This window comes from Osmerus mordax, chromosome 24 (assembly GCF_038355195.1).
Source record: "Osmerus mordax isolate fOsmMor3 chromosome 24, fOsmMor3.pri, whole genome shotgun sequence".
In the NCBI taxonomy this organism is placed as follows: Eukaryota; Metazoa; Chordata; class Actinopteri; order Osmeriformes; family Osmeridae; genus Osmerus; species Osmerus mordax.
In genome coordinates this window covers 7684127-7697350 of record NC_090073.1, presented here as the reverse complement: position 1 = coordinate 7697350, position 13224 = coordinate 7684127, and the positions used below count along the sequence as shown (strand labels likewise).

Here is a 13224-nt window from a genome sequence, read left to right as displayed (position 1 = left end):
CGCTCGATGATTTAATTTCAGAGCTGCAACTGCTATAAGGCCTGAATGTTATTTCAGAGCAGGTGTAGTCTCCGTAATAGGATGGTCCTCAAAACGATTTGTTATAAGAAGCAGGTTATTCTGAAGACAGCTCTCCACTGAAGTTTTCGACCAAGACACATTGCTGCTTTCATGTAAACTATCCAATGAAATATAGCCAATGGCCGGGCGCGTGATGGAAAAACAGCTCAGTCACAAACCACTCCTTTTTACTCATCTTACATACGAGACGGCCCACACACATTTTTCTTAGATTATAAATAGGGAGGAATCCGTTTTATATTTTGTTCCAAATATTTTATTATTGTTTTACTTTGAATGTTGATAATTGGTTAATATAACATCTGGATCATAAGAGACACGCTTTTTTTTTGGTGAGAAGTCAAGATGGATACATATAAAAGCCTTTACTCGGCTTAAATATGTTTAAAAATCATTTAAATATATTAATGACCAGGTGTCTCATTGATGGCACATATGCCAAATCACTTCACCCATGCCCTCTGCTGGAGCTGCTTGGTTGAAACAACATTGGCACCACCATTGCACCAAATTAGTGTGCAGGTCCTCGCGGTTGAGTGACCTTTAGCGTCTCGGTGGATGTCGAACGAGTTTACACCGATGCTGACTTCCAACGACCTATTAGTGTGCTTAGACCACAACAAACAGTAACATTACACCTTATGTTGTGGAAGTGGAGAGGCTACGGCGCCAGTCTGCGATGCTTGGCTGATGCCCAGACGCGCCGGAAGAGAGATAGGCCCTACCTTCAGCAGGAAAGATGTTGAAACACACTAATGAGCTCGGAGCCAGAAAAATACCAATGTTTTTAATTTAGATGCAAAATTACCATTTACGATTTGTTTTCATAAACATTTTAGAGTGGTTTAAAAATAGGGCTATAGCCAACATTGAAAATAGTAGCCTATAGGTGTGGACGCCAAACGTTTTAGACGATGAAACGCAGTGCAAGTTTAATTTCTATTTCTTTCAGACTAGTTTGACTATTGAATGAAAAGCCCTTTTTTATTGTGGGTTAATGAACATTTAAAATCACATAAACAACTTTTATAAATAACTGTTGTAAAACTATTTTGATATCAGTTTAGCCACCTTTTCCCACTCATGACAGAAATGTCGATCTGTTGTATTTATTGGATACGTTCTTCATAATCATTTATTAGAAATAGCGTACGGTTCGTGGGAGATATGTATTAACCACAATGCGGCATGACAATATTTCGGGGTGGAATTTCGTATGATGTAGGCCTATGAAATAATATATTTTTTTTCACTCAAGTAGCGACATATAATGATGTCTCTCTTTGTAAGGACAAATATGTGACATTGCTCTGTATTGTAAAAAACCCAAACTGAAATAGGAATTAAAGAGAGGCACCTGACATGACACTATCAGGATAACAAGCTCAAACTTCAAAAGCTTCTTTACAACATTTCACAGCAACAGGCAGGCATTAATTTCGGGAAATTGATAGGTAGGTTTTGAGGAGAGACAGAAGCTTACCTAGGGGATTTTAGGGTGTTCAGATTGATGGCTAAATTACACTACGTCAGTGTTCTCTGAACGCTCGGAGGTGCCTTAGAGGCCAGGACACTGCACGTTTCAGCAGGGCCTCCATAGACCAAAACAGCCCCTCTAATTCAACCATTTGTCCCCCTGCTGTAACGTAAGAAGCCAGTTAAGTGCCGTTTACCACAAACTACCCTAATTCATCATACTGTAAAAAGGAGGATGATAGCAGCTGAAAGAAGAGCTGGACTCATCTTGCTTTGAATTAAGTTGAGCCCCATCTCTTTTGACCAATTTGTCACCAAGGATCTTCATTAAAATGTTACGTGAGATTCCTCTTCATGAAAGTGGGACATTTGTGTGGAAGAGCCCCACTTCATGGCCTCTCTAATCCCATCCAGTAGAGCAAATACATGTTCACGGTTTCAAATGACTACATAAACATTACTAAAATGCTTAATATTATAAACCGTGAATAAAGTCTTGCTCCTTTGAGAAGACGACTAGATATTTTTGCGTCGCGCTGACTTTTGCTACAGAAGGATGTCTATGACAGACATACTCTAATTCAGCCTGCCTGCTGAGAGCAAAGTTTTCAGTTCAGTCTTTTAGGGGACCGTGCACAATTATAGTTGAACCTGCTTAAATCCAGCTGCATCCCTGTTCAAGTTGATCAAAAAGTTGATTTTGGTGAGTTATCTGTGGATGATTCACATAAGGCAGGGGGGAGGGTGACAGACGGATCCTTGTCAAGTAAACAGGCTGTCGTCTGTGTTGCTCCTGGGCAGAAGTCCCATGAAGAGAGGCCCACACGTCTTCAAGTGCTGTCAGTCAGCCGGAATCTCTCCATACAGTCAACACAGCTCTGGTTGTGCCTGCAGCTGGAGAGTTTAACCTAAAATAAGATGTCTATTTTCTGCATTTAACGGTTTAGTCACCGATGTATGCGTTCAGATGTAGAGAGATTCACCTTTTTTGTCACCACTAGATGTCTCTCCTAGACTGGAAATATGTAATGTAAACAACAGTTTTTATAATCCAGGAGATAAAACGAATTTTAATAATTTAAATTCAAGAAAAAAAGGGTAAGACATCTTTGTTATCAATTATTTTAAAATTGAATACGGAAGTCTGGAACAATCCTTAGAGAAGTAGGCCTACAATCAATGACATGTGCATAACACACTATTTTGTGATCTCATAGGAATGCTCTTTCTGCAGGAAGTCATCACAGCGCATTGTTGGTTACATGTTACATGGCAATGATGTTGCTGTGTGCTGGTGTTACTGGGGATGATGGCAACGTGCTTTGACGATTACATATCACCCTCTGGTGGTGAAGATGGTCGGTTCACTTGCGGTTCCACCCAGCTGGCAAGTCGGCAACATTGTGAAGAAGGCTTTAAGGGAGCTTTCAGTGCAAAAAGCCTGCGAGTGTGACATGTTCTGTAGTATTGTAAAGTGCTAAAATCGATGTAATTCAACAGCTCAATCACGAGTCAGGATGCGAGAATAGCATTGTTTTGATGTTCGACATGGAACAATTGACTCCACAACTAACACACACTCTGTACAGCCCCTCTGCTCCCTATCTACTGTATCTTTGGTCAGATTTGGTTTCTCATCTTCTTTCTCACAGAAATGAAAGGATTGTGGGAAGACTGCTGGATGGGTTAGAGTGAACCTAATCCCCTCTGCGCTCAGTCACACTGTTTCACTGCACAAATGATTTGTCATGCTGCCGAACAGTGCACCACAAATGTATTGGGAAAAGAGGATGACATATGAATATGTAAAACATATGAATATGTAACCAGTCTGAAATTCAGGACCCACTTAGCACACTTATGACAGCACATTTGACTATCCCATTGAATAGTTGGTGGAGGAAGGCAGCATATTTGATGGATGTGGACACTAGAGTTGAGAGTTCAAACATGAGCTGGATATGTGATTGTACTATGAAATTGGATTCACAGCCGACGTGTGTGTGTCAATGTCTCTTTAAATCACAAGTACTAGAGTGTTTCTGTGCAGCACTGTGGCATCACCTATCCCCAAGACTAGAGAACAGGAGATGAGAAAACCCTCCAGGATTTTTTTTCTTAATTGGCATGAAATTATATCTCCCTCCGCCCGAGATATCAGCGCTTCCACCAGCGTAACTCTCTCTCTCTTTCCCCCGGGCTCCCCGCCGAAGCAGGCGCTCTGCAGTTTCGGCTCATTTGTGCTCAGATTTCCAGAAAGTTCATTTTCACAGGGATGCCCTTCGTTCTCACTTCGTAGGTCCTGCTCGATTTGTCACACCCTGCATGGGCGTGGAGGAAACTAATTGGTTAATGTAATATGCTTTGGTACCTCCTCTCACAATCAGAGCAGAGATCCTGTCTGTTCTTGTAGGGTTGTTTTCTATTCAGTGGAGTCTGTAGCTTCAGAGATTTTAGTGCCATAGTTGTATTTTTGACCACGACCATGCAATAAGAGAGGTTGCAGTACATGCACTTACCGATTTGACATGATGTGAGAGAGATGAGGCGGGCATGAGAAAATGAGAGCAGTCAACCAAGTTGATACCATATGCCAGATATGATATTTTATTTCTTGTCAGCAAAAGACACTGAGTTGATGCATTTGTATCTTTCATAGGTTTTCAGAACAGAGAAAAGCCCATACACATATACAGTACGGGTGTATAAGAAGATGGGTATGTTTAAAGTGCAAGTGATTCACAAGGATCGATCATGCGTATCAGAGCTACTGTGTCTGGAAAACATCAGCCTCAGATTCCTAAGTTGCCTGATTGCCTTTGAGTTTGAGAGCAAAGTAACCACACTGGGTTCATTAGCATCGAAATACTCCTCGTGTTTGGAGAAGCGTGTATTCTGGCAGAGTACTGAAACACACACACACACGTATATATTCATATTTCAAGTCTTAAGAGGAAAGAGTACCTTGGAGTTCCAGAGTTCAGGGAGCCTACTTGCCCCTCTGTTATATTAGTCTGGGGTGTGACAGGAAACCTTAGTTGCTGATGTCACAGATTTTGCCATGAGTACATTTAACCACTACTCCCCCATCTCCCTAGAGCACCACAATGCGGACATCTAACTAACATTCAACTGAGTAGAACTGAACGGCTTAAATTTAAAAACAGATTTATCTTTTCAATTGCTGTGTCTCAAGATTTCATACAACCCAACAGTACTGATACACACATTCCTGATCTACACTGCTGAACCTTCCGGGTGAGGGCATATCTGCAATACACCAGACATTCATAATAAGGTACATTCTTTGAAGTTACCCAGACCTTGGACTTGAAACTATAAAAAAAAAAAAAAAATGCCCTTGGTAAATCAATCACTGAAAGCATTATTCAGAAACAAAAGCAAAAAAAAAATACAGGGACACTGGATGATACAGAGTAAAAAAATACAGTATTAGATCGTTTTGTGGAAACATAATGTATATCTCTGACATTGGTAGATACTGGAAATAGATTACATTGTAGAATGAGGTGGGGACATACAGTATGTTGGGTGGACAGTCTCATATAAGGAAATAAGCTTGTTTAGCAGCAACTATTTGGTTCTGGATTCACCCAGGGTCAACACAGACATAGGAACAGTACATATACCGGTAATAGCCCCAGCTCTTTAGAATGCAAAAATATTTCAACTAATAATATCTGGCTATTGGGTAAATAAAATAAATGTTTACGTTTAACAAGTGCTGAATGTTTCAATGCCCTTTTATAGAGGTCATAAGATGCAAAGTGCATATTTAACTTGATATACTACAGTGTGAATACAGTCCTTGGATATCTGAGTGATTCTTTTTAAGCTTGTCTCTTTTCCCCTCTGCACCACATTACTACAAAGAGCAAGGTTTTATCATATTCACAGGAAAAAAGAAACTTAAAAATAAAACAACAACAAAATTAGACAACAGCAACAGAACCAGCGAAAGAACAGGAAATGCAGGTTGTATGTCCAGCAGACAACACTGTTGCTATGGGGATAAACAGGCTACTGCCTGATTCAAACGGCATCATCTGACACTAGATGCAACAAAGGGCAAGGTTCTATTTAACTGTGAATCTTCTTCGTGAAATATTATTGCATAGTTTATGAATTCTGAACGCTGTTTATCATTTGGTATCGAAAAACCAACGCATGTTTTTGCAGTAAATTCTCTGATCCTTTCCGTAATGTTTGCCTCTGAAAGCTCCTCTTCCGCCCAAACATAAACGATGTACAAATACACACTTCCAAAGTCTAGCTCATCCTCTTTTCAATGAAGCACTTACGAACTATTTCATAAGAATAAACCATCGAAGATTACTCGATTTTCGAACGTGTTGTATGTTACACTGAGGATGCGCTCACCTAATTTCCTAGTTCGATTTTCTTCTAATAACAGACAAACTGTCCTAAACTGTGTGTTGCTGTGTTCTCATCTAACACTCTTAAAGATCACTTGGGGTTAATGACCAGGTCGTTCCTCTATGGCCAGCATAGGGTCTTGACACAGGTCCTATTCAGTCAGCAGAGAGAATCACTAGAGGAGTGACAATTCATCTATTTGATAATAAACCCCTATTCAAACATAGGAGCCATTATCAAAATGGACTTATTTTAAATTGTATATCCGCAAACTAACTAAAACTATGACAACATCACAAAATAAAATTTTAAATAATATAGTAGGAAAATAAATATCAATATTATACCAGCAAGACTTATTAAATAGTCAATCTCAACACTGGAAGTCAGTGTGTATATTAATCCCCTCCATGTCAGTTTTGCCCAGGAGAATGTAGTTCAACAGTCCGAGAAGGTAACTTCTCTTGTCAGCCTGTACCCTGCTCATAAATGTAGACTACACCACTGTTTCAAATGAGAATAACCTAACTACCATACATCGTCCCAGGGACAGGCCTAGCTCAACTCGTTACTCATCTCTGAGGGATACTGCTGTCCACTTACAGATTTGGCATAGTCCTAGAAATGTTTATCAACTGTTTGTATTTTTGTATTAGATGAGGCCAATTGGAACCCAGGACACCTGAGGTCCTGAGAACTCAACACATGCTCCAGACTTGGTGCTGTATATGTTGCCATCAACGCTAGTTTCAAGTTCCTCCCAAGGATCTCACTATGGCTGTCTCAGATAAATATGTACACATAAAATAATCTGGTGTGTCCAGACCGTAAACTTAAGACACACATTTCAACACCTCATGCTCACTAATAGCTGGTCTCATCATACAGAATGTAATAAAATATCTGATCACATCTAACAGTAATTATTCAATGATCACAATACATTTTCTATCGAGAAACCGAATTGATGAACTCGTATTCTATTTATGGATGGACGTCTGTATCCTGCAAGTTCTTTTCCTCAAACTGGGGACCACTTGTGCTCTAGAGATCCTGTCAGGCAGGTTTGTGCTGGGGATTATGGACGTGTTGGTCTCAAAGGATGCTTGTCAAGTTTAAGGTAGACAGGGTTAATATTGGACCATATTCAATAGAAGTCTACGGTTTAAGAGATAGTTTAGGTGAGGGGTGGGAGGCATTTAAACCTAAGATAATAGAACTATATATCCAACAACAATTAAAAAAAAATCTGAACAAATATTCTTGTTGGACACTCTCTAGAAGTGCATAATATTCTGTCGTTTGATAATGGAATGGAACACCCTGGAGAATAGACCCCCCTTTTCTGTTTTAAGGGTTTTTGAGGAGGGTGTTTGTGAGCGTCAGGTGGGAGTTAGGAGCTGTCGCCAGCAGAGCGCTTCTTGCCGAAGTGACTGGCAGAGTCCCTGTTCCGCAGATTAGGCTGGATCTTGTACATGGACCAGCGCCAGTTTCCGGCGGGTTCCGCCCCAGGCGAAGCGGCGGCGGCGGCAGCAGCAGCTGAGGGGGTTTCCGCCTCAGACGAGGGGCAGGGCTTGCTCTGTAGCAGCTGGAACAGCATGGTCATCTCCGGGCCAAGTCTGGACACCATGCTTTCTCGCACCAGGTCCACCGTCTCCTCATCACAGTCCATCAGGCTCTGTAGGAGCTTCCCATAGAACCTGCAGGAGGAGTTGACATGTGTATCATGTGTGTAGGAGGTGTGATGTGTATCATGTGTGTAGGAGGTGTGATGTGTATCATGTGTGTAGGAGGTGTGATGTGTATCACGTGTCTAGGACAACATTAGGTAGCATTTCTGACAACAAGCTAACCAACAACCCAGACACAAATTCTCTTTAATATTATTCATATACAGACTGTACTTTTTATATTCATCGTATACATACTGTATACTCAAAGCCCATCCACTTCCACTGTACAGTTGGTACAGTATGTAGTGGCCAAGTCTTGGGGGCTTACCTGTTTGGGAAGTGACTGGGGATCTGTGCTACTTCTCCTATAGCATCAGGATTAGCCCTGGACACAGTGCAGATGTCCAGCTTGCTGTAGCACTCCTCCTGCACCTCGGAGATCATCCTCTGGAAGGTGGAGCATCGCCGTATCGAGGGGAACAATCTGGAGGTGATGCCATTGGCGATGCACTTAAGGCTCTCCTTCACAAAGGCTTTACCCTGCAAGACAAGCCCAGCATTGCATCAGGCTCACCGTATTCCAATCAGGTGGCTTTGAATTGGTTGCACATCTTGAAAATGGCTACCTCACGACATCGTACAGGGTTTTACGCAATACCACAGAGCTGATAGTGTTTTGCATTTGTTCAACTTCTGAAATGATAATCCTCTGATTCAGCTTTAGGTTTCTGAGATGTTGTGGAGAAGGGTGAAATAGGTCAAACCTGAGTGTCGAACTTAGCAGCGCTGTAGAGGAAGGACTTGCAGATGTCGTGCATGCCATCTGTGTCGCATGTGGAGTTCTCCAGACAGGCGAAAGTCCCACAGCCTACCTGAAGGGCACTGTTCAAGCAGCGGGCCACGTCTGCTGTAGAAACACAGAATCCACCATCAAGAAGTGTGTGTGTGTGTATGGAAGTGACAGGGGTGTGTGTGTGTGTGTATGTAAGTGTCTGAGTGTTGCCATGTCTTGCTAATTTGATATTCCTTCACGTCATTTAAACTAGTGACAAAGTGACTGGTTCCTAGACACCTTAAACTTTTAAAGACCCCTGATACTATTTAGGATAATTTCTCTTTTTCTCCTGGCAATGAATTTTACGTATATTCCAGTGTTTTGGTTTTGGAAAAAGGCTAACGATCAACAGCACCAAAAATACCCTATTCTCTCTGGGGAGTATTTTGAGGGTTCCCACACACACACACACACGCACATACACACACACAATGGTACTGTGTGAAGGGTGCCAATTTAGTATCAGGTTCTGCTGACTGTGACTTTTGGCAGCAGATCTTTGTTTCTATTACATGACAAGACAACAGCATGACGCTCCATTGGCAGGCGTGCACGATCACTTCTGAAGCAGATCTACACACTTCCCATACACACACACACACACACACACACTTGTACTCCGAGTTGGCTCTACGCCCATTCCTATAAATAGACTTAATGTTTAACTACAGTATGTCGCAGAGACTTCATCTCAACAGCAAGTGGGTATTCGGCAGCTGTGGAAGACTCTTAACAGAAAAGCTTTTTAACCAAAAAGAAGTAACGCTTCCAAGTTAGTGAATATGTTATACTGTAGCATTAGACACTTGAAACTGCTGACTTATAATGCTACACAGAAAGGCAAAATGTGATACATTACATCATGTATAACAAGCTTTTTAAGAGTCGGTCTTGCTGGCAGAAATGCTTAGATACAACGTGCAGTGTGCCCATGGTGCTGCTGTAGAGATATCAATGATAATACCATACTTGGCCTAAGACCAGTAGTTTAATGTGTTCACCGGAGTAGCTTTCACTTTTGCAAGCCAAGTTCACCAAATTGTGTCTCACAGCCCAGTATGATGTTGAAAATTCAGATTGATTTACAGTATCCTGTTACATCCTGCAGTGCACTAAGTTGGCATGGTAAAATAACCTTATCTTCTAAAGAAACAGGTTGCAGAGTAACGTTTGCATTGCATTGTTTTCACACCTGTAATTCTATACGTCTCAACCTAAAGAATATTGCATAGTAACATTTAGGCCAGGTAACACTCTTTGAAATCTGATGGACGAATTTGTCCAATCATTGACAACGTTCTCCAAATATTCAAACAATGTGTGACAGCTTAAAATATTTAAACACAATTGCGTTACCTCTCCAATATGACAATCCTCGCGAGCAGGTGTTGAAGAATAAGCTCGCGCTCATCTGTTGCCGGTGAAACGCCGGTAAACCTCGGCGAGGCTTTTATGTTTAGACTATTCAATAATTCTTCCTATCAAGGCGTTTACTTGAAAAAAACGTTGCTTATATGGGCTTATGCCAAACATTAGTCCTTATAGTGAGCTATGTACAAGATAAGCGTGCAGAGATAGGAATGCAGCATGCACTCTGACAGATGTAGTGAAAGGGTTAGGGTTACTGTTACTTACAGGGGCTATTTGCAGAAAAGCGTGCTCTTCTTGGTGAATATGACTCGTTTTGATCCAGTTCATATGCAGATGCTGTTAGCACCATCACAAGAAGAAGTCCAGTCCTTAGATGCATCGCTTCTGTATCACAGCCGATCCAGAAAAATATTAAGAAGAGCGTTTCTTTAAACTAATAGTTAAAATATCTCTAATGACTTACGACACCGGGTTCTCTACATGTAATGATTCTACTTCAGGTAGGCAGAAGGCTTTTTAATGCGGCTAAACCTCAATATTGGACCGCACAGCTCACAGAGTTCTTTTGACGTGTGTGACAGATAGAGCTACGGTCGGCACTGGTTTATATGGGACTGCTGCATATTACGAGTCTCTCTTTCAGCCCAATCAAATTACAGCATTCCCTGCCATGCTCGGTGTCTCTGGTGCCTAGGGTCCTGCCTTCATTTGCCTATTTCAATTAATTAAATGGCATGTGCCAATTGAAAAGTTTTTGTCTACTTAAGGCAAGCGGATCAAGGCTATTTCAGTCATCATTAAACTATTTGATGTGATAGTTCGGTGTTTCTGGCTACAATTTGATTCTAAAAACAGAATGAAACTTCTATACCTGTATCTTTAACTATTTAAACTGCACAAGACGGGTCATTTGATTGTGTTTGCAATAGGCAAATAAAAAAAAAAACTGTTCCAATATTAGCAATCTCAATAACAACAACAACAATCTGAAACATGACAGTGTGACAGTTGACTATGCATAATGCTGTACACTGACATATTTAGGCCATTTAGGTGGGCATGGCGCTAAAGAACAAACCTTTTTTGACTGGTTTTGTCCACCAAGCCCCTGACTGCTCGAAGCTCAGTTTATAGGTTTATAATGTTGATTAAGTAATCTGTGTATCTAACCAACCTCGTGCGTTTTAGTCAAATGTAGTAGGCTCTTTGGCGTACTTAAATGCCTTTAAAAAAACATAAACATAAAATATTCAAATCATTTGTCTTTTATCGCATTGGCATTTTCCTGAACCATGGTCAATAAACTAGAATATGTTGCTTTAACTTACAGTACGACATGGAGATAAACTACGTTTCATTGACATTAAATACATTATATTTGGATAGCCATCTTTGCTGACGTGAACATCAGCCTCTCATGAAAGTAGTCAAACGAGTTATTGCACGTGGTAGCGTGTAGCCACCGTAAATGACATGCCAAGGGAGTCCAATAAGTACATGCCATTCATCTATACACGTGTCATCATGAGGTGAGTCATCCTACAGTGATCAATACGGGACATGTTGAACTACACGAACTAGGATTCCAGAGGTCTGTTAGATATCAGTTCACTCAATTTATGTTCAGCTCAGGGAAACAAACTTATTATCCTGACAAGCTGTCTCCTAAATATGTGACATTGAGTACTTTATGTACTGGCTGCTATATAGGAGCCAGATTCCTATTAGTTCAGCATTTTGACAAACTGTTTGTTTTCTTTGTTGCAGTTTCAAAGAGAAACACGGCTTTAAAGGTGCCTTGTTTTCTGTGTTTCTTGGTTCAGATTCATAACATTGGTTGTACCCTGGGGTGCTGTTAGACAAACAGACATTTTGTCAAGTCCTCGTGGCCGTTTGTCGTCTTTGGATAATAAAAAAAAATGGCAACCGTCTAATTTACACAAGATGGGAACCTTGATGGAAAAGCTGTAGGCTGGATAGTGTTGAGATCACACTATATAGCACTTTGTTTTGCTATGATGGCATTTCAATAAACTATTCTTACAGTCACAACTCCTAAACCTGTTTATATCTGATGATGATTTCACTGTCTATCCATTTCTTCTTGAGCAATCTACAGTGATGTATGGTTTTTCATAGTTCACCATAACATGTAATTAGGTTGTTGTACATATTTATTCATCTATTTACTGACATTTGAGGAGTTTTCAGCATTTCCATGTGGCTGTCAAATGTCGGTCAGGCCTTGTGAGGAGTCAAGCACAGACTCTGCCTTTGGGAACGTGACAATACCGCAAAACATATTTTAGAGGAGTATATCTGTGTCTTCAGCTTCAGAAATAATGAATCCCTTTGTCATGGCTGGCACAAGTATTTCAGATCTTTTTCAGTGTAAACGGATAGCGTCCATGTGGTGTGAGAGGTGAGGGCATAGTTCAGACAGAGGGCATGTGCTACTCAGAGTGAACATGTCACCTGTTTCTGCATGGTGGTGTAGTTTTGCATCCGTTTGCATTGAGATAGTTAAGCTGACTCCCTGATTAGAGGGCACTTTGCATCTAGTCCATCACAGGATGTCCCTGTCACTTCCCCTACAGGGCTGAAAATTACAAACATTTTAGGAGGAGGAAATAAATTGTATTTAACAGCTGATTTGAAATGGTTTTGCCTTGGAACGTTGCTCTGTTGCAAAACTTGAAATGTGTACATTTCTTTGACATTTTTTTATTTGTTTCCACAGCAATTGTGTTTTTTCTTTTCTTTTTGACGTGGCAATTAAATGTGTATGTGTCTGTGAGTTTGTATGTTTGTATTTCCCGCCCCAAAAATAGTAATGCTAGGTGTCAATAATTAACCCTAATGTAATGGGATATGAACTGTACTGCAGTAGCAACACCGCCCGAGGGGGTTGTAATTATGCCTCTGTCCACTAGAGGGACTTTGAGTAGGCGGTGTTCTCACACAGGTAAGTTCTGGGGTTGGTCAAGTGATGCTGCATGAGGATATAGCTGCTAAAACAGGAAACTGACTGTAAATATAATAGATTGTATTGATGAACTTGCCAAAAGCTCATAGCGGTATGACATGTTTTCTAATATTGCTAAAGTGCTCCTTACTCAGCAGAATTTTAGTGCTTTTTTCCAGTAGTTCCAAAAGTCAACAATTTATTTTCTCCAGAAAAGTATTGCCAATATTTATCCTGAGCATAAAGCTGCCTTGGCACTAGAATCATAAACGACTGCATAATTTTATAGACAGCAAACTCCCATCTCCAGTCCAAGATGTTACAGTTATTATCCTAATAACTACTTAGAAAAAGTACACATGAAGGTTTTTATGAGTTCAGTTTGGCGCTGGCATTACTCAGGGTCCCTACACCCTCTCTCACGA

At 40.8% G+C, this 13224-nt stretch overlaps 1 protein-coding gene across 1 annotated transcript; it reads right to left on the bottom strand.

Moving 5' to 3' along the window:
- Positions 1-7348: 7348 nt before the first annotated feature.
- On the bottom strand, positions 7349-10213 carry stc1 (stanniocalcin 1). The gene is made up of 4 exons (XM_067228188.1): positions 10099-10213; positions 8393-8535; positions 7957-8168; positions 7349-7655 (listed from the first exon to the last, which is right to left on the bottom strand). Exons 1-4 carry the CDS (start codon positions 10211-10213, stop codon positions 7349-7351), a joined length of 777 nt encoding a protein of 258 aa, XP_067084289.1.
- Positions 10214-13224: the final 3011 nt, after the last annotated feature.

Coding starts and splice junctions, on each gene's coding strand:
- stc1 (XM_067228188.1), bottom strand. CDS start 10,213: ATGCATCTAAGGACTGGACTTCTTCTTGTGATGGTGCTAACAGCATCT. Junction 8,169..8,392: donor CTGCTAAGTTCGACACTCAG/GTTTGACCTATT, acceptor CTTGTCTTGCAG/GGTAAAGCCTTTGTGAAGGA. Junction 7,656..7,956: donor CCCAGTCACTTCCCAAACAG/GTAAGCCCCCAA, acceptor CTCCTCCTGCAG/GTTCTATGGGAAGCTCCTAC.